The 21,537-nt window shown below is 37.3% G+C and overlaps 1 protein-coding gene across 2 annotated transcripts in view; it reads left to right on the top strand.

Moving 5' to 3' along the window:
* The window catches only part of UNC5D (unc-5 homolog D (C. elegans)), a 584,569-nt gene that overhangs the window by 314,823 nt on the left and 248,209 nt on the right, over positions 1-21,537 (top strand). The window contains exon 1 of one of the 2 annotated variants that reach the window (XM_011960722.1): positions 17,218-17,362. The exons of the other annotated variant lie outside the window; for it this stretch is intronic. Coding sequence (XP_011816112.1) covers positions 17,275-17,362 — 88 coding nt within the window. The 5' untranslated portion in view covers positions 17,218-17,274. Of the gene's footprint in view, positions 1-17,217; positions 17,363-21,537 lie in introns of those variants that run through there. 2 annotated transcript variants of the gene reach the window in all.

Genomic DNA, 21,537 nt, shown 5'->3' with positions numbered 1-21,537 from the left:
GGTTTCCTCCCTCAAGTCATGTGTATAGTTCTAATCAATTCTTTTTCAGATTTATCCATATCTTGTTTAGTTTCTAGGACTTAAAACTAAAATAATATGATCTTATAATGGTCTTTCTCATGTGGGGCTGGCATGATTACCTCCCAGTTCTTATATATGACTTTCTGTACTTATGCTGATGCATGCATGTGTATATATCTATCCCTTTATTCAGGAAATATATATTGTGTCCCATCTGCTTAGCAGGCCTCATACATTTATAACATACCCACATGCGCACAAGCAGTACCGAGTGGCTGATTTATATTTAGTATGTGGCCCACTAGTTTGGCCAGATATGCCTCTTGATATGTTGTACAAAGGCATATTTGGTTATATAGGTATTTATTTAGTAGAATGATAAAGAGCACAGGGTGGGGGATTATTTAAAGTATAAAAGGTATCTAAAATATGTTATAGCAGAATTATTTCAAATAGCAAAACAAAGTAAACAACCTAAATGTTCATTGACAGATTGAATACATAAATCGTGATATTTTCACATAATAGAATACTATAATGAAAATGCAAAAACTCAAAATACATGCATTGACAAAGGTGAACTATAAAAACAACATTGAGTTCAAAAAAGCAATCAGAAGAATATGAATGGCTAAGAAACATGGGGAAAAAAAAGTTCAACATCCTTAGCCTTTAGAAAAATCAAAACTGTACTGAGATACTACTTCACACCCACCAGGATGGCTGTAATCAAAAAGAAAGATAATAACAAGTGTTTGCAAGGATGTGGAGAAAATTAAACCCTCATACATTGCTGACGGAAACGTAGAATGGTACAGGCACTTTGGAAGAGACTTTGGTTCTTCTTCAAAGTTAAACGTAGAGCTGCCATATGACTCCCCCCAAGATTTTACACCTGGGTTATACTCTACCCAAGAAAAATGAAAACACATGTTCACATAAAGTCTCATTCATGAAGAATCATAGCAGAATTATCCCTAATAGATAAAATGTCCCAAATGCCTATCAACTGATGAATGGAAAAACAAACAGTATATAGCCAGACAAGGAATATTATTTATCAATGTAAAGAAATGAAGCATCAACATATGCTACAACATGGATGAACCTTGAAAATACTATGCTAAGTGAAAGAGACCAGTCACAAATGGTCACATTTTATATGATTCCATTTATATGAAATACCCAAAGTGGGCAAATCCATTAAGACAGAAAATAGATGGATGGTTGCCAAGGGCTATGGAATAAGGAAGAGTGGGGAACAACTGTTAATGGGTTCAGGATTTCTTTTGGGGGCGATGAAAATGTTCTAAATTTAGATTGTGGTGATAGTTGTACAGCTCTGTGACTATATTATAACCATTGAATTGTACACTTTAAATTGGTGAATTATACGGTATGTGGGTTATATATCAGATGTTTTTATAAGATGCAATCAGAAGAATGTATGTATTTTGCTGCAGGTTTTATAAAGTTCAAAACGAATCGGCTAAACAGTATGTTGTCTAGGATAGTATGTATACCCATGTGATAAAACCATGAACATATAAATGAGGGAGAGACCTGAAAAAGAAAGAAAAAAAAATCCAACTCAAAGTGGTGGTCATTACCATTGAGTTTCACATCAAGTTTGTTACAGAGTCATCATGCTGGGAAAGAAAATCCCATTTTCTTAGACTGAGTGATGGATTTATTGTCCTGCTTTGTTTCTGATATTTACAATTCATATCTAATTTTAATAAATGCTTACTACCAAAAGTTTTGTTTGTATAAAACATTTCATAATGAAATTCAATACAGCCTTCTCTTTTTTTGAAGGAGATGGAGCAATTGACATTAGTGGAACAGTGAATGTTTATATTGTTCCTTTTTCACTCAAGAGACTGCTAGGGAGAGACAAAGGGTGACATCATGAAGAGATTGCTCATTGCTTTCTTAGACTAGTACATTAATGAGTCTTTGTTGTATACATATGAAATATTTTGGATTAGAAAAAAGAGGGAATGCATTTTTTTTTCAAAAAATGTAAAGTTTTAAAAAAACTTTTTTGAAAGGGAGGAGGCAGAGGAGGAATAGATGAGCATGAGATATGAGAGAAAATAACAAAGAAGAAAACGAGTGGGCATATTACTTTTATGAAAATGAATATCTGATATTCAATGTAAAAGATGTTTTCCTACCACTTAAATGGCTTCCAGTACTAAGGATGTTAAATTAATCCTGCTATTCAACAAAGACTTTGTGTAATAAGTAAGTCAGGACATTTTTTTTTTATTTTTAGGAAATCATGAAAAGGACCATGTTTTAAGAGTGGTTGACATGTGACAGAGGAACAGTGTCTCAAATAACAGAAAAAGATAACTGATTAACTAATGTAGAAGTGCATAAATTAAACAAAAACAAAACGGAGTCCCCAAAATTCTGAGACCTCTAGGCTTCTGCTTCGTAAGCACCCTGTTGAAGTTACAAGCAGTTAGTTGATTCTAATGCTGGAATTTCCAGCCCTATGATGGATTGTTTGGTGAGAATTTCAACTGAATCTTAAAAGATCATATGACCCTGGGTTAGAAGATTATTCTCCCATCCAAAGTGTTCCTAGTGACCTCTTTTATTTGCGTTTCTATTTTTAGATACCCACTTTTCAAAATTGTTAAAAGGTTACATGATATTTTAAGTATCTGCTCTAAGGTTGTTATGGGCTTAGCTAAATTGGTTCTCATCAGCATTAGCACCTTAATGAACACATTCTCTATAGTCCAGCCGTAATCAGAACGTTTTTATAAATTACAGCAATGATCAGCTATCAGGCTTTATGTGCCTCCCTCAGATCCCGTAAGATCCCTGGAGGAACAGCCCAAACCACATGGTTGTTTGTGCATCCAAAGTCTTAGATTTCATAACACCATAACACCATGCTCCCCATCAGCAAACATGATACACAACACCCCCTGCTCATCCTACTATCTTCATAAAATGTCTAGTGATTCTAAAATTAACATTTTTTTTTAAATTTACTCTGGGAGTATTTTGGGGATAAATTCTGTTACAGTGCTTTAGATAACTGGTGTCATCCTTGGATATCTAAAATCTGATTTGGGGAATCACTTTTCTAATCAGTTGTGCACCCACTTAGCAGTAATCTGATCTAAACTCAGTTCTAGTCTTTGATGAGCTCTCATGTGAAGCCAAAATCTAAATTCCCTCAAAGATAAATGTTTCATTTGCCCTTTTTCTGATCAGAGGAGCCCTCACAGAACTCCAAGGGTTTATGAAGATGATTACAATGAGCTTGTGATTTCAATCAATTGCTGAAATGCCTTGGGATATTTTTACCCTGTGAACTGTTTTTGCAAAGAGAGGAAGTTTCATCTAGAAGAAAAGAAATCATTTAAGGCAACTTTGGGTTTAAATGTCAGATATTTTTCACTGGAATCTCTGCTGTATGGTAGAAAGAACTCTTAAGAGCTGTGTTTCTAGAACCCTAACCTCAATTGTACTATTAACTACTTCAGTGAACCTAGACAAATTACTAAGTATCTAAGAAGATACTCATCTTGTTTATAAAACGTGAAACTGGATGACCTCTACTGTCTCTTCTAAGCCTTAATATATAATGATTCCAAAAGTAGATTTGGACCACTCTCTTCCTTTCTTCTTTCTCCATAATGAAGACATCCCTAACATTCATCTAAAGATTTTTTCTTAAGCACTATTTTCTTCAACCCACAACATAATATGATTTGTACCCTTGCTCTGAAAACTTGCTTGAATAAGCCTGATTAACAGCATTTGCCAATCAATGATTATCTTTGATATCCAACAATACAATAAAGCCTATTACATGGATCTAGATGTATTTCTTTCTTCAACTGTTTTTGTGATTTAGGAACCACTTTTTTTTTTGAGACGGAGTCTCGCTATGTCGCCCAAGCTGGCCTGCAGTGGTGTGATTTTGGCGGAGTGGCTGGGACCACAGGCGCCCATCACCACGCCTGGCTTATTTTTTATATTTTTAGTAGAGACAGGGTTTCACCGTGTTAGCCAGGATGGTCTCGATCTCCTGACCTCGTGATCCACCCGCCTCAGCCTTCCAAAGTGCTGGGATTACAGGCATGAGCCACCGCACCAGGCCCTGGAACTACTTTTTTTTTTTTTTTTTTTTTTTTAAATAATTGCAACGGTACCATTGTATTATATATAGATTTGTGTTTTTTGTTTTTTGTTTTTTGTTTTTTTGAGACTGAGTCTTGTTCTGTCACGTAGGCTGAGTGCAGTGGTGAACTCATGGCTCACTGCAGCCTCAATATCCAGGACCAAAGCAATCCTCTTAACTTAGCCTCCCAAGTGGCTAGAACTAGAGGCACACACCACAACATCTACCTAACTTTTTATATTTTGCAGGGACAGGGGTCTTACTATGTTGGCCAGGCTGATCTCGAATTCCTGGACATAAACAATCTTCCCACCTTGGCCTCCCAAAGTGCTCGAATTACAGGCATGAGCTACCATGACTGGCTTGTTGTATTAGTTAATCTGCAACATTAAGTCACAATTTTAAAAAGCAACTATGCAAAGACATCCTGGTATAAGTAGATAATTTTCAAGAAATGACAGACCTGATTATTGTCTTGAAGGTCATGAGGATAAAATCGAGTTGAAGTTTCAGAGCAACCTAAAAGTCCATTTGTAGCCTCTGAAATTAGGAATGTGCTCTTTTAACTAACTTTTCTGTTTTAATTGTGCAGAAAAGCAATATGTTACTTCAAAGGTATTTAGTCATAGTAAAATCCAGTTTAGCTATTTAAGAAGAAAATCTTCTTTTCTCTCCCTGCCCTGGAGTGTTCATGAAGAGTCTACAAATATGGTCCCTTATTTTGTGTGTGTCCCAAATATAACTGGCATAATTATCTTCATATTTGGCTCATTAAGCATTGTATTTTTCTGTGATTCACAGCAGTGTGACACTGGCCCAGCAGTGAAATCATTCTCTGTGATACAAAGGGAAAAAGCACGATTTTGTTCTAGTAGTTTTACCTTTAAGTCTATGGTTACCAATTGAGAACGTTGCTTTGATGTATAATTAATCTCACTGAAGTCTGCTGTTTTCTACTTTCTCATAGAAAACTAGTAATCTGCATTTGCGACAGGCCCAGGCTGTCCACCAAACCCAGACTGTCCACCAAACCCAGGGTCCACATTTATCTTGAAGGCTTACATTGTTCCCTGCAGTCCTGGGGAAAGCGGTACACTTTCTAGAAAGTGGCTCCCTGAGTCCTTGGACACTGCAGCTGTAATAATAGTGGGAACTGACCTCATCCATCTTGCCTGTTCTGCATACAGTCACTGCCTCAAAAACATTTAGTACCTTGAAAGCCAAGCAGATTCCTAGATCACTGGCCTCTTCCACCTGAGCTGTAGTTGTCATAATCGTTTGAGCTGGGATTTGTGTGGAGTAGAGGTAGGGACTACATTCACAGGTAAAATGGAAGACCAGTAAATTGTTTCTTTTTTTTCTGTTTTTCTTTTTTGTTTTGTTTTTGCAATGCTAACATTTTAATCTCTCCAGAATTATTTCCAAGCACTTTAAATATTGAGAGATAAAGAGTTCATTGTTTTCCCCATCTGAAGAAAATCTTTCTATTTTCTGCCATCTAAGAAAAGAGATTAATTAACCAGGAGGGATACATGCTTATCTCATATACACTAGTTTCTCCTGAGTATTCAAATGCCTCCCCCGATTTAAGAAAATGGCATATGAATGCCCAGTGTGCTTCAGTAATTGCATCCTTTGATATGTCTGATCTTTGGGTACCCTCCGTGACTCCATCTGCTGCAGGCACATGGTCTTCCCCCTTGACCCTGTCTATAATGAAAGCGTAAATGACTATTTGTATCCATCATGGGTCAAAAGTTTCTGTGCCTTTATTTCTGCTCTCATCACATTTTATGATGGGGTTCTCTACGTAATGGAATGTCGCTTAGAAAAAAAGATTTTTAAAAAATGACGCCTATCTGATACATCAAATGGTAAAAATTGTAGGCTGGCTTTTTGGTTACTTTTTTGTTTGTTTGTTTGTTTTTGTTTTTGTTTTCTTCTCCTTGTTCCAAATTGAGACGTTTATGATTTTCCCTAATCCCTTTACCTTCAAGTACTTCCAGATTGATTTCCTTTTCTGGCCAGTGCTGTATATAGCAGGTGATCCAGTAGGGATTGTTTTTATTTGAATTATTTGTGTGTGATAATCATTGTATTCCAGAGCTCCTTCCTCAAAGACGGGCATCTGTCACAGTCAGTTCAGACCACTATAACAAAAATTCTGTAGACTGGGTGGCTTAAACAAGAGAAACTCATTGCTCGAAGTTCTTGGGGCTAAGTCTAAGATAAAGGTACTGGAAGATTCCCTGTCTGGTGAGGGCCAGCTTCCTTGTTAGCAGATGGCTATTTCTTCTTTGTGCTCTCACATAAGGGAGAGCAGAATGAAAAGCTCTCCTGTTTCTCCTGTTTTCTTTTCTTTTTTTTTTTTTTTTTTTTTTTGACTCTCACTCTGTCGCCCAGGCTGGAGTGCAGTGGCATGATCTCGACTCACTGCAACCTCTGCTTGCTGGGTTCAAGGATTCTCCTGCCTCAGCCTCCTGAATATCTGGGACCACAGGCACAGGCCACCACACCCAGCTAATTTTTATATTTTTAGTTTCACCATATTGGCCAGACTGGTCTCAAACTGCTGACCTCAGGTGATCTGCTCACCTCAGCCTCTCAATGTGCTGGGATTACAGGCATGAGCCACCACTCTTGGCCTTTCCCGTTTCTTCTAAGTGTACTATAATCCTGTTCATATGGTCACTACTCTCATGACCTAATTAATTTATAAGCGCCTCACCTCCTAACACCAGTGAATTGGGCATCAGATTTTCAACATTTTAATTTGGCAGTGGGAAGGGGGAGGATACAATATTTAATCATTGACAATGCCCAGTTAAGTTTATCGTGAATTCTAGAAACAACTGGCTATTTTTATAGTTGATATAATATATAATCATTTGTCAATGCAAAAAAGTAATTTGTAGGCCTCAGTTTTCTTTTGTAGTTTTATATCACAGGAATTATATAATATTATAAGGAGGAAATGGTAATGTAGCATGTATCTAGAGTTTTTTTGATGAGCAACTCGTAATGGTGTTTGTCAGCTTTCTCTGACACTGTTGTGCCATTGTTTCCATCATACTGTCAACTTTAAACACTGTCTCAACACGGATTTTAATGTCTTTTAATGACATTGTCTTCATATGTGAGTACTAAGTGTGCTTATTTCTAATTTGCAGTTATGATGTTAAATTCTAACACTAATGTGACATGAGCTATAAACACCATCACTGGTATCCTGTTTGAGAAACCTTGTGTTGATAGTTCTAGATGTACTTAAAGATCAATTCAAAGTAAGTTACATTTACTCTGGTCTTCTGCTGGAGAACTTTTGGGTTGATGATTCTAGATTTACTTCAAGGTCAATTCAAAATAACTATGTTTACTCATTTATATAAAATAGTATCCAAAAAGTATTCAGGGCCATTTTTGAGTAAAGGTACCACAAAATAGGTCCTTCCTGGGATATACAGTGTCCTTTCTCTAATATTTGAAATGCTCAAAGATACTACATTTGATCAGGAAAGCCCTGTAGTCAAATGTGTTTTAATATATATTTGGGCTACAAAAAAAGATTGAGAGATAGAAGAAAATATATACATATATAGTGCAATGATATCAACATCCATTTTTTTCTTTCCCTTTCTATGCCTACTTACCTAACATGAAAATTTTGAAACTCTCTGAACTCCCACGTATTTGCTCTGGAAGTTACCTCTAAATGTTACGGAATGCCTCGTTCCTCTTAGGGCACACTGACCCATTTGATTGATGGTTTAATATCTTCCCCCAAAGTACCAAGTAATGTTGGTTGTTTCCTTTAATTTCAAAACCTGTACAGTAGTAATACAGGCCATTAACGATCTCCTGACCCAGACCCTGGGTGCCAACAAAATTAAGTGCTTGCTATAAGCCATGGGTACCTGCAAGCTATCAACCTATTGATGATAAATAGCAAACTATAATGGCCTAGCAATATGCACGTGATTGTCTGATTCCTATTTATTTGTACATGGAGGTAGGGTGCTGAGATAACTACATAATTAAATCACATAATGCAATTAAAGTTACTCTGTTAGAGTGCTCTTCTCGCCCCATTCTTCTTGCTGACAGTATGCATACCAGGCTTCACCCAGTGCAGCTAAGCTGATTAGGTAATACTAAGCAGCTCAGATATGTAATAGACATTTTGTTGTTGTTGCTGTTTTTTGTGTTTTTCTTTTATTGGTTTTGTTTTTTTGTTTGTTTGTTTTTGTTTTGTTTTTAAGCTCCGTAAGTCAAATGCCAAAATCTCGAGGTACAACAGCAGGTCTTCCAGTGATGTACATAAAGCTCCTTACCAAACACATTATGGCAAAGGCAAGTAGCCTTAACCCTTCAAGAGCATCCAGGTCTCTAGAATCGGCTACTGGGTTGTAATGTTAGATATTGCTTTGTAAGGAAAAAATATGTAAAATATTCAGGCTTTTCCTGGAGTACCGTTGAGTAGACTGGGCTCTTGTTCTAGCAGTTTCTCCCTCACAAACAAAAAGTAATAATAATCTACAGGATGCGACTCTATCTCTGCTTCATCCTTCTCCACCCATCCCTTAATTTTTCCTTAATAATAATATGCTATACAATATCATATTATAGACTGAGTGCCTATTATATGCCATACATTATCCAAGTTTATTTTCATGTAGCTATTGAATGCACACAATAACCTTGTGGTTTGATATTCTCTTTCTACCTGGAAGAATATAGAAGGTAAGGTAAGTTAGATATCTTGTCTAAGATCACACAGCTAAATAATAAGAAAGCTTGGATTTGAATCTAGCTCTGTCTTAACTCCAAAGCCCACATTTGTTTCCTTGCAGCAGGTTGCCTCTTGATAAAAAATATCAGGAGGAACAATATTTTGTGCTTCAAATACAACTTGGTATAAATCTGTTTCTGACTGTGTCTAGCATTTTCTCCAAGGAGGATAAGGAAATTAAGCCCCCGCTGTTGTACAAGTTTCACATCCCAATCAGATAACTGTCAAATCAAATCAGGGCACAGCTTCTATTACTGGACACTGGTACCATGTGGTGTATTGTCAATCTTGACTAAATACCACATCCCAGCAGGCTCAACTAAATCTGTGTATTAGGAAAAATAACAAAGGAATTAAAGGATTTCATATGAGCATCAAAACTTCATCCTCATATCAATGTCTTAGGTGATTTCCAGAAGAAGGAATTTGTTGTGAAAAGAAGGTCATCTCATTAAGAAACTGAAAACAAATCCCATTTCTTTTCCTTTTCTTTATGAATCCTCCACATAAAGCATTAATTTCTATTTTTATTTTTTAAAGATGTATGTTCTTCCCTGCACAAGACCTGCTTTTGTCTAGAGATACCCATTCTGGTCAAAATTCTGTTGCATTTGGAATAAACTCATCTCTTGATTGCTGCAATCCAAAATTCTTCTAAAAATATGATCACGAATGAATTAATAAATTGGAAGAAAAAACATAAAAAGCAAGGTGTGACTGGGCACGGTGGCTCCTGCCTGTAATTCTAGCACTTTGGGAGGCCAAGGTGGGCTGATCATGAAGTGAGGAGTTAGAGATCAATCTGGCCACTATGGTGAAGCCCTGTCTCTAATAAAAATACAAAAATTAGCCAGGTGTGGTGGCGTTCACCTGTAGTCTCAGCTACTTGGGAGGCTGAGGCAGGAGAATCGCTTGAACCTGGGAGGCGAAGGTTGCAGTGAGCCGAGATCGCACCACTGTAGTCCAGGCTGGGCAACAGAGCCAGACTCTGTCTCAAAAACAAAACAAAAAAACAAAAACAAGGTGTTATTGATATCATTTAAGATCTTGATGCTAAGACAATGAAATATATATGTATTCAAATTATGTTTTACTTTTTAGATATTATAGAGCCACATTCTCCTTAAAACTGTGTAAAACATAAAATTTAAATGACAAAAATATAAAGAAAGAATTAAGAAGGTAAACAAAAATAGTGGAAGAATATGGTTTAATATTTTGCTAGTAATCAGAAAGTATATATTGAGCAATTAATATTATTTTTATCCATTAATATTATTTTTATTTAACTAACAAATATCTCAAAGGTTATGTTCAAAGCTGGTGAAGATGAGGAAAACTGGTAAGCTGCTATAATGCTGGTGGCCATATCAAATTGAATACTCCTTTTGAAAATAAATTTAGGGCAGGATACGGTGACTCATGCCTATAATTTTAACATTTTGGGAGACCGAAGTGAGAGGATCACTTGACACCAGGAGTTCAAGATCATCCTGGGCAACAGAGAGAAAACATGTCTCCATAAAAAGTGAAAATAATTAGCTGGGTGTGGTGTCACACATCTGTAGTACCAGGTACTAAGGAGGCTGGGATGGGAGGACCACTTGACCCTGGAATTCGAGGCTGCAGTGAACTATGATGGCACTACTGCACTCCAGCCTGGAGAAGATCTTGTCTCAAAATAAGTAAATAAATAAAAATTAAAATAAATAATAAAAATTTAAAAAGATATCTGCTAATGCATCATTTGCACTCAGTACATTTTATTGCAAAGATCATGGTCCACAGTGTTTTTTCACAGATTTATTTATTTGTTTGTTTTTTTAAAAAATTATTCAACACAAGTAGAGTCTCAGAGCTATTTAACCATTGGTGATATAAATAATGAAGGGTCTCACATCCATTGCTTTCATGGAACCTATAGTCTAGATATACATAATATACATAAATAGTTACATGAATAATTGGGCATTGGTATACATGAATAGTTGCTTAGTCGTATGAAGTATTATGGAAGGGCAAAGAGGAGGAACGTAACCAACCTAGAATTTGGGGAACTCTGGTAGCCTTACATAAGATGTGTCAACTAAGCTGAATCCAAAGAAGGAGAATCAGCTATAAGCAAAAGAGGGGGGACATTTGTATCATGGGGGAGAAGGAAAAGCATGTGTGTGAACTCCAGGTGAAGAGCACTTAGATACCTAAAAGAAATGAGTAGCAGTCCCTACAGCTTCCAGGTGGTGAAGTGATTAGGCATTGAAGCTGGTGATAAATACAAGGACCGCATCATGAAAAGCCTCATCAGTCATGATAAATACACACACACACACACACACACACATATATGTATAAGAATTTTATTCAAAAGACTGAGGAATTTTATCTAAAGGATTAAGAACTTCAAGACAGAATGACATATTTGAATTTGCATTTTGGAAAGAGCATTCTGCTTTGCAGAGTGTAGGAGGGATTGAAGGAGGGCAGGCAGAAGAGAAAAAGGATCCATTGTAGTCATGTAGGGGAATGATGGTGGTGACTCAGACAAGCATAGGAAGAATGAAGATGAAGAGCAATTGCTGAATTTGAAGGATATTTAGGAGAGGGAATCAATGGGGTTTAGTGATGAATTCTATATAGGGGATGAATGGGAGAAAAGTAGGTGATACCCAAGATCTAGTTTAGGGAACCCAGTGAATCCTAGAGCCATTACGAGCTTTATGGGATGTAGGCCAAAAAACAGTATTGGGGTCAAGCAATAATTCTGTTTGAGGCATAAAAGTTTGAGGGATCTTCAGGACATTTAAGTAAATATATTTAGAGGCAATTTTGTATGTAGAATTGAAGCTTCAGAGAGACAACTCTACTGAAGACATAAATTTGGGTATGATATAGATATGTGGAGGATAATAGTATCAATATAATACTAAAATTTGGATGTAACTAAATATTAAATAGTAAAGAAATAGATCAACACTGACACACCTGTCGTCATTAGAATCTGTTTTATGAGGATTCTAATGAAAAAATGAGATAACATATTACAAATATATGTGTGTTCTATGTATACAAAACCAACCTATAAAGTATACATCTGAAACAGATACTAGAATGAATCATAACAAATTATTAATAGTATTGGTCTTTGGGAATTTGGTGACAATGGGTAAGAATATTTTTAACATGTATTTGTATTTTTCTATAATTTAGTATAAACCATAATTTTCTATAATATATCATAAAATGTTAACTATGTTTTCAATTTTACTATATTGGACTATAGAATGTTTACAAGTCACAAGATCACCATAAAAGATACTTTCCAAGATTTTGGAGGGTAAAATTTCTCAACAGATAATAACACAAAATTTAGTTGTCAATTTAATATTTCGTGTTCCACCAAAAGTAAATCGGCATCATGACAAAAAATGCTGTTCTGGATGCCAGTGCAAAGAGGTTTTTATCCTGTGCCTGTGACTTAGAATTTGTTGACAAGTTGTTTAGCCTCTGAGAGCCTGGATGACTTCTAAGATAGGAGAGTTGGTTTGAATTTTTCTCTAAGGTGATCTTCCACTCTATTTTGCCTGTGTTCACATCACGTACCAAAATTTACATCAAACCATGTTCCAGTCAAAACTGCTAAATGAGATATGCAGCTAAATGGCCACAGTCTGAGATTTTATGTGACCTGACATCTAATAGGAGTGTACTTCTTTCAAAGAGAATTTAATGTTTGTTCCTTACAGTTTCGTTTTCCCTCTTTTGTTTCTTCTTTTTGTCATAAAAAGATTGAAAATCCTTGCTGTATTAGTGTGCAGAACATAAAACATAAAGCTCCTCCTGAAAGGTAATTTTCCAGGAGTGAAAAATATGAGAATGGTATTTGATTGTTTGGTTTTCTGTCATTCAATGTTGCATTAAAACAACCATTTTTCCGTAACTATGAATGGCCTCACTCTTGAAAACTGTCAGTTACAAAGGAAAAGCAGTAACATTTTGAAAGCAAAACCTTTCCCAAATCCCACTAGGTTTTCAGATGAATTTGAAAATTTGTCAGTGGTGCATATTCATACACAAATGTATCCATTGTTGGGGGAGGAATTAAACAATTTACAAACTCCGTCTCCATATTCTCAGCAAAATATTCCTTTCTACATCTTAAAATGAGTAATTGTTATAAATCTTATAATCTTATTCTTTTTCATTTTTTCCTAAATACATTTATATTTTGTTTTTCCTTGATACGTGGATTTTAATACACTAAAGTTAGAGACCATGAAGTGAAAGCTAGAATTGCCATAATTTATGAAGCCTTTTATATTCTTTCACTAAAGCAGGTGTGTGTGTGTGTGTGTGTGTGTGTGTGTGTGTGTGTGTGTTTCCTGGTTATGTGTTTATTCTAGAAACATAAAAATAGAGAAAAAACAAAAAACTTAATACAAACTTAAATTACTAACATTGCAAGACCCAGAGAAAAACACCTGGACTCAATTTGACATCTTACTTCAGTCTCTTTGAATAAACTATTATGGGAACAGGTGTCTCTGGTTAAATCACTGTATGTTTCCATTAGGGGACAAAGCTGTACCTGCCATCATAACTGGTGTAGAATCTCTGGCTTAGATCTAATTTGAGAGGCCAGTTTTGGAGATGACTGAAGTAAAAGCTAAACTGATGGTTACAAGTTAACAATCAAAGAAAAACAAAACTTTCCCTTGTGGCCCTCTTGGGAAATAAGTCACCTGTGTTAGTGTGGCTGAAAGAATAACTGTCCTGTATATTAGGACCAGCATGGGTTTTCCCGCATTCAAAGTATGCACAGCTGAACTGGTCTTAGGGCCCGTGCTGTAAACCAAGACAGCTTTCTTTCTATAATCTGGTGGTTACTCTGTGTCTGCATCTCTGAAAGTTCCTAGTTCAAGGCACGCAGAAAGGAGAGATGTTAGAATCGCTAACAGAAAAACTTTAAACAAATTAAATTTAACCGAGTTGAATTGAACAAAGAACTGTTCACGAATCTAGCAGTCCTTGAACCAAAATAGGTTTAGAGAGACTCCACGCTGCCACGTGGTCAAAGAAGATTTATGGACAGAAAAGGAAAGTGGAGTTTAGAAAACGGAAGTGAAGTTCAGAAACAGCCAGATCAGTTACAGCTCAGTGTTTATCTTATTTGAACACGATGTGAACTGTTGACTTTAGGCATAATTTAAAATATGTCAGGAGGCAGCTTTAGTCTAAACTGAATTTAACAGACCCACATAAGACCAATGGTTTAATAAAATCTCAAACTCTTTAAAATGTGCATTCTAATGAAGATGATATTTAGCTCTACCTAACTTTTCAAGTTCCTTTCCATGTACTCGTGGCATGTAATATTTCAGCCATCCCACACTCCCTAAATTTTCTCTCTTACCTTTTAATCTCTGCACTATTGGAATACCTTCTCCAACTTGCTCACTTGGCCAGCACGTTGATCCAGACTGTGATGAGGGGTAATCTTCCCTGTGATGCCTGCCATAAACCTTCCCAGGGATAGTTAGGCTCTCTCCTCTGTACCTGATGACACTTTGCATATGCTTCCAATTTACTGTAGGCATTCTTGTCATAGATTTGTTACTATTTATCTCTATTTTTACTCTGTGAGCTCCTGGCAGAAAGTAACTATGTCTTAGTCATCTTTGAATCCCTAGTACCTGGAACATTGTATAATCTTAGTAGGCGTGCATACACATCTATTGAAAAAAAAAATGTGTTAAATACATTGAATGTATTAAACTGATAAATTGGAGAATAATGAATGTGCTTTTGTAGGGTATACTGAAATTTGAAGTTCTTTAAGGAACTAAGAATGGCTGTTTGATTTCTTTGAATGTGTCTTAAGCGCTGTTTCCCATCTTTCATTCTGCAGGATTTAAGATCTGCTCAATAAAATAATATCTTAGTCATATATAAGATTTACACAGGTGAGGTAAATGATGCAAACGCAATGATATAAAACATTTCCATTTTGATTACAGGTTAGGAAGAAAGAATAGTTTTTAAGTTAAAAATAAAAAACTTTTACTGGGGCCTAGGGAAAGAGTCTGTATTTCATAAATTGCGTTAAATATTTGGTATGTAAAATTCCGGGTGCTGTTCTGCATTAAATGGGCGAAATGCATCCCCTATCTAATTAAGTAACCATATGGAGACGAGTCACATTTACATAAACAAAGGCAGAGAGCCTGGCTCTATTGTATTCTCTTTTAGATTATGTAACTTGGTTTTCCTGCTATGGCTTTCTGCTCTGACTTCCACGTTGCCGTGGACCAATACACTCACAGTAAATGAATGGAAGTTAAAGAGCTAATTCTAAGGAGCCTTACTCTATTTACATATTGCAGTGAGAGGGACTCTGGAATATTATGAAATCTCCTGTGCTTATTAACTACTCGTATATTAAAGCCAATAGTTTTGGGACCTGGCCAACAGGAAACCCATTGTGTATTAGCCTGCTTTGCAAGATAGCCATGTGCCTGGGGTACAGTGTAACCATTTCACTGTATGTTTATTGAATAAGTGCTTCACAGCATGTGTTCAGAATTTTTTACCTAACAGAATTTTACTAATGTAGCTAGAGGGAGCAAATGATAAAGAAGTGTTATAAGCAAGGGTCCATATCACTAAGACTCTGAGATGAAAATAACAATAGCAATCAGAATATCAAAATATAAATGTTAGGATGAATTTGGGGATGGAAATCATAGGGATGATAATTGTAATTGTTTCCTTTTTATGCTATTCTTTGTCCACACAGTGATGATGCTGAAGGTGGTGGTCATGGTGCCGCATAATATGTATGTAATGTTTAACCACTTACTCTATTTTTACATATATTTTAACATCACAAAACACCAACAGATTTTAGTCATCCATTTTTGCGGATGGGAAAAATGGAACATCAGGGTTAAGTTACTTACCCAAGGTCACAGAGTTAACGCACACTTTATCAGGTTATTTGATTCTCATGTAAACTTCTTTAGTTTTAGCAGATTTAGTCTTTGCTTTTTGGTGTGGTCCCTGTTTACACTTTGAAACAAATACCTGTATAGTGAAAAGACAAAGCACACTTTGGAGACAGAAAGGGAGAAAAAAAAGTGATATGTATTTCAAAGTAATATCCTCTTAAGAAAAAAGTATACAAATAATTCAGAATGTCTCAAAACCTCTTGATGCTCAACTTCACTTAATAATCCAATGGATCAGGATTTTATGAATCCCAATTTTGGATGACTGTGGGCCCCGTTGTGCCCAATTGCATTACAAATACAACACATCTAAATGATCAAATATTGGCAGTTTATTATGGTTAACCCTAATAGAATGGCACTGCCTTTGGCTGAGTTGTTTTTCTTGCTAATGTTCACCACGTCCTTATATTTTAATTGGAATTTTAGTTGTTAAATATTCCTGCTTTAAAAGAAACATTTGTTTCTAAATGAAACACAGAAAAATTCTTATTATTTTATTCTCAAACAATTACTCTTTGACTTCTTTATTCCTGACTTTGGTGAGCATGTCTAGTTAGTTAAATATAGTTAGCAGAACGCCAGTTCTCAAAAATATTTATTTTCTCAAGGCCTTCTCTGGGAGGGGTTCCTAACACACCCATCCTGACCTGGAATCGCAGTCCAGCTGACAGATTAACCAAACAAATGATCTTTAAGGTAAATGTCAAACTTATTGTAAGTGAAGCAGTGACTCACAGATAATGTGTGTTTTTATATCATCTTTTGGTTTTATGAACTGCACCCTATTACCCTACGACAGGCATTCACTAAATTAGAGTATCAGACTTGTAAGAGTCTATTCCTCTGAAACAAAATGGAATTCTGAGGTGGCTGGAGTCAGAGACCTGCATTCAAGTTCTGAGCCCACCAATTACTGTCAGTGCAGCCTTAGACAAGGCATATAATTAAAGCATCTTCTCAGTTGCACAATGACACCCACCTCGGAGAGTTTCTGTGTCTCTTACATGATCAAATCCATGTAGAAGACTTATTACCACAATCTGTAGTCACTTGGTAAACGGCAGCTCTTATTTTGTCTTTCTGCTAACAGAGTTTCCACATTCCGTAGCCTACCAAGGTTCTTTCCTGAATAGCTGACGGCATTAGGATTTAATTAAGTGAAGCTTGGAGTGCTGGCTTTGTGTAAGAAGGAAGATGCAGCTGTATCAGTGAGGAATGTTTTCTGTCACAACAATCTATCAGTAGCTTTAAATAAGTAGGGATTGTAAAAAAAAAAAAAGCTGCAATATATTATCTAGGGGTGGATGATCCTGCTGTTAGTTACAGCTCTCAGTGATGTCTGTGCTGGGACTTCTGGGTTCCTGTTGGACTTTTCCTCCCAAACTTCCCCAGGTAAGTCAGGAAAAAACAGGAGAAAGGACAATACCAGCCACACCTATTCTTTTTTTTTTTTTTTTTTTCTTTTTTAAGACAGAGTCTCTCTCTTTCACTCAGGCTGGTATGCAACGGTGTGATCTCGGCTAACTGTAACCTCCGCCTTCCGAGTTCAAGTGATTCTCCTTCCTCAGCCTCCTGAGTAGCTGGGATTACACGCATGCACCACCACACCTGGCTTATTTTTGTATTTTTAGTAGAGACAGGGTTTCACTATGTTGGCCAGGCTGGTCTCAAACTCCTGACTTCAGGTGATCCCCCCCACCTCCGCCTCCGAAAGTGCTGGGATTGCAGACATGGGCCACCACACCTGGTCACACCTATTCTTGATATCAGGGAAATACAAGCTTTCACAGAAGCTTCTATTTATGACTTATGTGCTAAACCAGTGTCACCTGACCATGCTGACCTGCAAGTAGGTCATCTGAGTCTGTTATTTTTCCAGCCTCTGCTGTGAATGTGGTGTGGAAGGAGGCAGATGGCTAGATCAGTCACCAGCCATTTGTCCTACCAGAATTTAAAACTTTTCTCTGAATTATAAAGTGGAGTTGTGGCATATGTGTTGAGATTATGAATATATCTTGAAGGAAAAAAAGCATTCATGCAGTCTTGCGTAAAACTATTAAAGTAAGTGACCTCTTGTCACCCTGTCCCAAAGAATAGAATCTGTCAGCAATTTATAAGCCCCTTAAAAGTTTCCACTTCAGTTCCTGTTCTTCTTTCTTTCCTAGCCTTCCCTTTTACTGAAAGAATTGACGATTTCCTGAAGAATTCAGTTCAAAACTACTGGGCAGGGCTGAGCATGGTTGGCAAGTGTGGGTTGGAGATGGGGAGAGAGAGGTGACTCATTGCCCTGTGAGATGAAGAAGGGGTATCCTCCTGGAGAGGCAGCCTGCTGAGGGGATTAAGCCCTCTTGCTGGAGGGAAGCCCCCTGCTGGGCAGGGCTTTGCTGCACCAGGAATGAAAGCCTGACCCAGTGTGGAACTTGGGGTGTGAGAAGGCGGGGCAAGGTACAGGGATAGCTAGTAACCACTCCCAGCACTTCACTATACAAAGCAAAAAGAAAAAAAAAAAAAAATTCTTCTTTTCAACTACCTCATTTGTTAGACAGATACAAATAAATAGTGATATGTATACAAATATATACCTACAATCCCTCCCCTTCCCACTGCCACTGTAATAAATCATTTTCCTTTGTTTCTTATTTTCATGGATCCCAGCCCTTTTTGTATTTATTTAAGAATAAAAATGTAATGTTACATTCTACCTTTTTGTCATCCTCTGAATGCTAACTGATTCTTTTTTCTTTATTCTATTTATTTCTGAAACAGGGTCTCTCTCTGTCTCTGTCCCCCAGGCTGGAATGCCAGTGGTGTGATCTTGACTCACTGCAGCCTCTACCTTCTGAGGTCAAGTGAGCCCCCCCTACTTCAGCCTCCCAAGTAGCTGGGACTACAGGCATGCACCCAGCTAATTTTTTTATTTTTAAATTTTTTTGTAGAGAAGAGGGTCTGACTATGTTGTCCAGGCAGTTCTCAAACTGCTGGGCTCAAGTGGTCCTCTCGCCTTTGCTTCCCAAAGTGCTGGGATTACAGGCATGAGTTGTGCCTGGCTTAAGATTGATCCTTAAGGGGGATCCTTGGGTAGCTAGGACAGTTACCCTCAGGCTTGTCCATTCCACTGTCCTGCTCTGTCTTTCAGATGCAGGCTGAACATGCTGCTTTGTCTAAAGGACATTTATTAAAATGGGAGAAGGGGAACCTAATTGCCTTTAGATCTCTCTGTGTTTTGTGAGTTGAATGGTTAAAACTTGATCTGTTACATGATCTAGTGCCTTTACTTATTCGGCATTTATTTATGCCAGATAAATAGACATATTCATGCATCGTTACTAGTGAAGCAAAAATGCTTCATTCAGATTGCACGTCTGTGCCTGTCTACTCAGCCTACCACTGTAGGTTTGGGTATGTATTGTTTATCAAGTGGCCCTTTTAGGAATTGAACAATGAATTGGACAGAACTAAAGCCTCTAATGGGAGTGTAAGCAGTTGATGTTCATATAAAATCTTTTAATACTTTTGTCATTTCCTCTAACGTATGGATTTACAAAAGCCTGCGGGGACTTGGTATTTGTTGAAGACAGAAATTTGCATAAGCATTCAGTAACAAAACAATATGTGATTTATTTTATGAAATCCATTTTAAATACAATTAAAATACTTTTTAAAAAACAACATCTGAGATTCTACCCCGAAACCCCTCTTACTCCCTGTGACATATACACATTTTATTTTCTGACTTTATTATACTTTTGACATAAACTGTTTGCCCTTACTTTTTAGAATATTTGCTTTACGATTTTTTGATGCTGACAATTACTTGAATGTGAGTTAGCTTTTCCATTGCAAATACATTTCAAGGCTTATAGTCTCTTAAACTCTTTGTTGTATGAGGCTGTTTTTCCTCCTGTTAAGCTGATGTATTTAATGTGAAAAAAAATCTTATTTGGAAGAATCAAGTTATAGTTACGTTTAATTTGTTCCAGTGGCAAACTGTGCATGTGTGTTCCCAGTCGTTAGGAACCATTTACTACCTCAATGTCTTTTATTTTCTTGCTTATACAAAATACCTCTTGAAGTCTGAGCCTTTGTACCTCTTTTTACTTTTAAGAATTCCTCCTGTAGTTCTGAAACAGAACATTACTCTTTTTTTTTTTTTTTTTTTTAATTTAGACAGAGTCTCACTCTGTCGCCCAGGCTGGAGTGCAGTGGCAGGATCTTGGCTGACTTCAACCTCTGCCTCCCAGGTTCAAGTGATTCTCCTGCCTCAGTCTCTCAAGTAGCTGAGATTACAGACACATGCCACCATGCCTGGATACTAGTTTTATTTTTAGTAGAGACAGGGTTTTGCCATGTTGGCCAAGCTGGTCTCAAACTCCTGACCTCAAGTGATCTGCCTGCCTAGGCTTCTCTAACTGTTGGGATTACAGGCGTGAGCCACCATGCCCAGTCAGAGCAATACTCCTGTTTTTAATGAATTAGGTTTACCATTGACAGTGCTTTCTGATTTGGGTTCTTAACTTAAGCATGAATAGTAAGAGGGTCTGGTCACAACTGCATCGATGGCATGCAGAAAACCAGGTGAGGCCACAAGATGCACCCCTTTCCCAGAGTCTTTTCAGAGAGTTGGATCTGATGGGTGAGTGCATTAGGCAGGGTTCTCTAGAGGGACAGAACTAATAGGATAGATGTATATATAAAGGGGAGTTTCTTAAGGAGTATTGACTAAGGATCACAAAGTGAGGTCCCACAATAGGCCATCTGCAAGCTGAGGAGCAAGGAAGCCAGTTCAGGTCCCAAAATTGAAGAACTTGGAGTCTGATGTTCAAAGGCAGGAAGCATCCAGCATGGGAGCAAGATCTAGGCCAGAAGATTCAACCAATCTAGTCTTTTCACGTTCTTCTACCTGCTGTTATTCTGGCCGCACTGGCAGCTGATTAGACGGTACCCACCCAATTTGAGGGTCGGCCTTTTGAGGGTATTCCTTGTCCTATTCCCTGTGCTCAGCAATCACATCCTCCTGCCTTTGATTTTGTGGCAGTTTCCTGGGACTTAAGTCTTTGCTCACTCTATGAAGAAGCAGGGAAGTACAGTTTTCCCTCCCGCACTTACCTTTTTATATTGCTTCCTCCATTTCTTAAGGTTAGGGGAGAGTCCAGTTTATTCCTTTCACTTGAACAAATGTAATTATAGCTACTGGCTATAAGCTCAGAACTATTAGTGATTTCTGTTAGTTCTCACCCTCGGAAGTGCAGTCCATCATATATGGTGGAAGGTTGCTGGGGGCAGAGGGTGGGCCAAAGGCAAGCAGAATGGAATCACATTCCCTTTGAAGGGGCGGTGAGCTGGTGAGTTATCCAAGATCCAAGACAGATTGCCAGACAATCTCCACAGTTTCATAGGTAAAGAAAGCAGACTATTTGGAATCTTTTGACTATATTTTGTGGCTGACTATCCTCTGTCATCATGCCTGTCATCCACATAAATGTGTGGGAGAACAACATCTATTCTCACCATTTTTCCCGTGTTGAAGCAGCTTGAGGTTGTGCTTAGCCCTTTCAGGTAACCATTCA

The sequence above is a fragment of the Colobus angolensis genome, unplaced genomic scaffold, assembly GCF_000951035.1.
Source record: "Colobus angolensis palliatus isolate OR3802 unplaced genomic scaffold, Cang.pa_1.0 Scaffold52, whole genome shotgun sequence".
Classification (NCBI taxonomy): domain Eukaryota; kingdom Metazoa; phylum Chordata; class Mammalia; order Primates; family Cercopithecidae; genus Colobus; species Colobus angolensis.
Note: the sequence above shows the minus strand (reverse complement) of the source record. Positions and strands in the feature narration are given on the sequence as shown.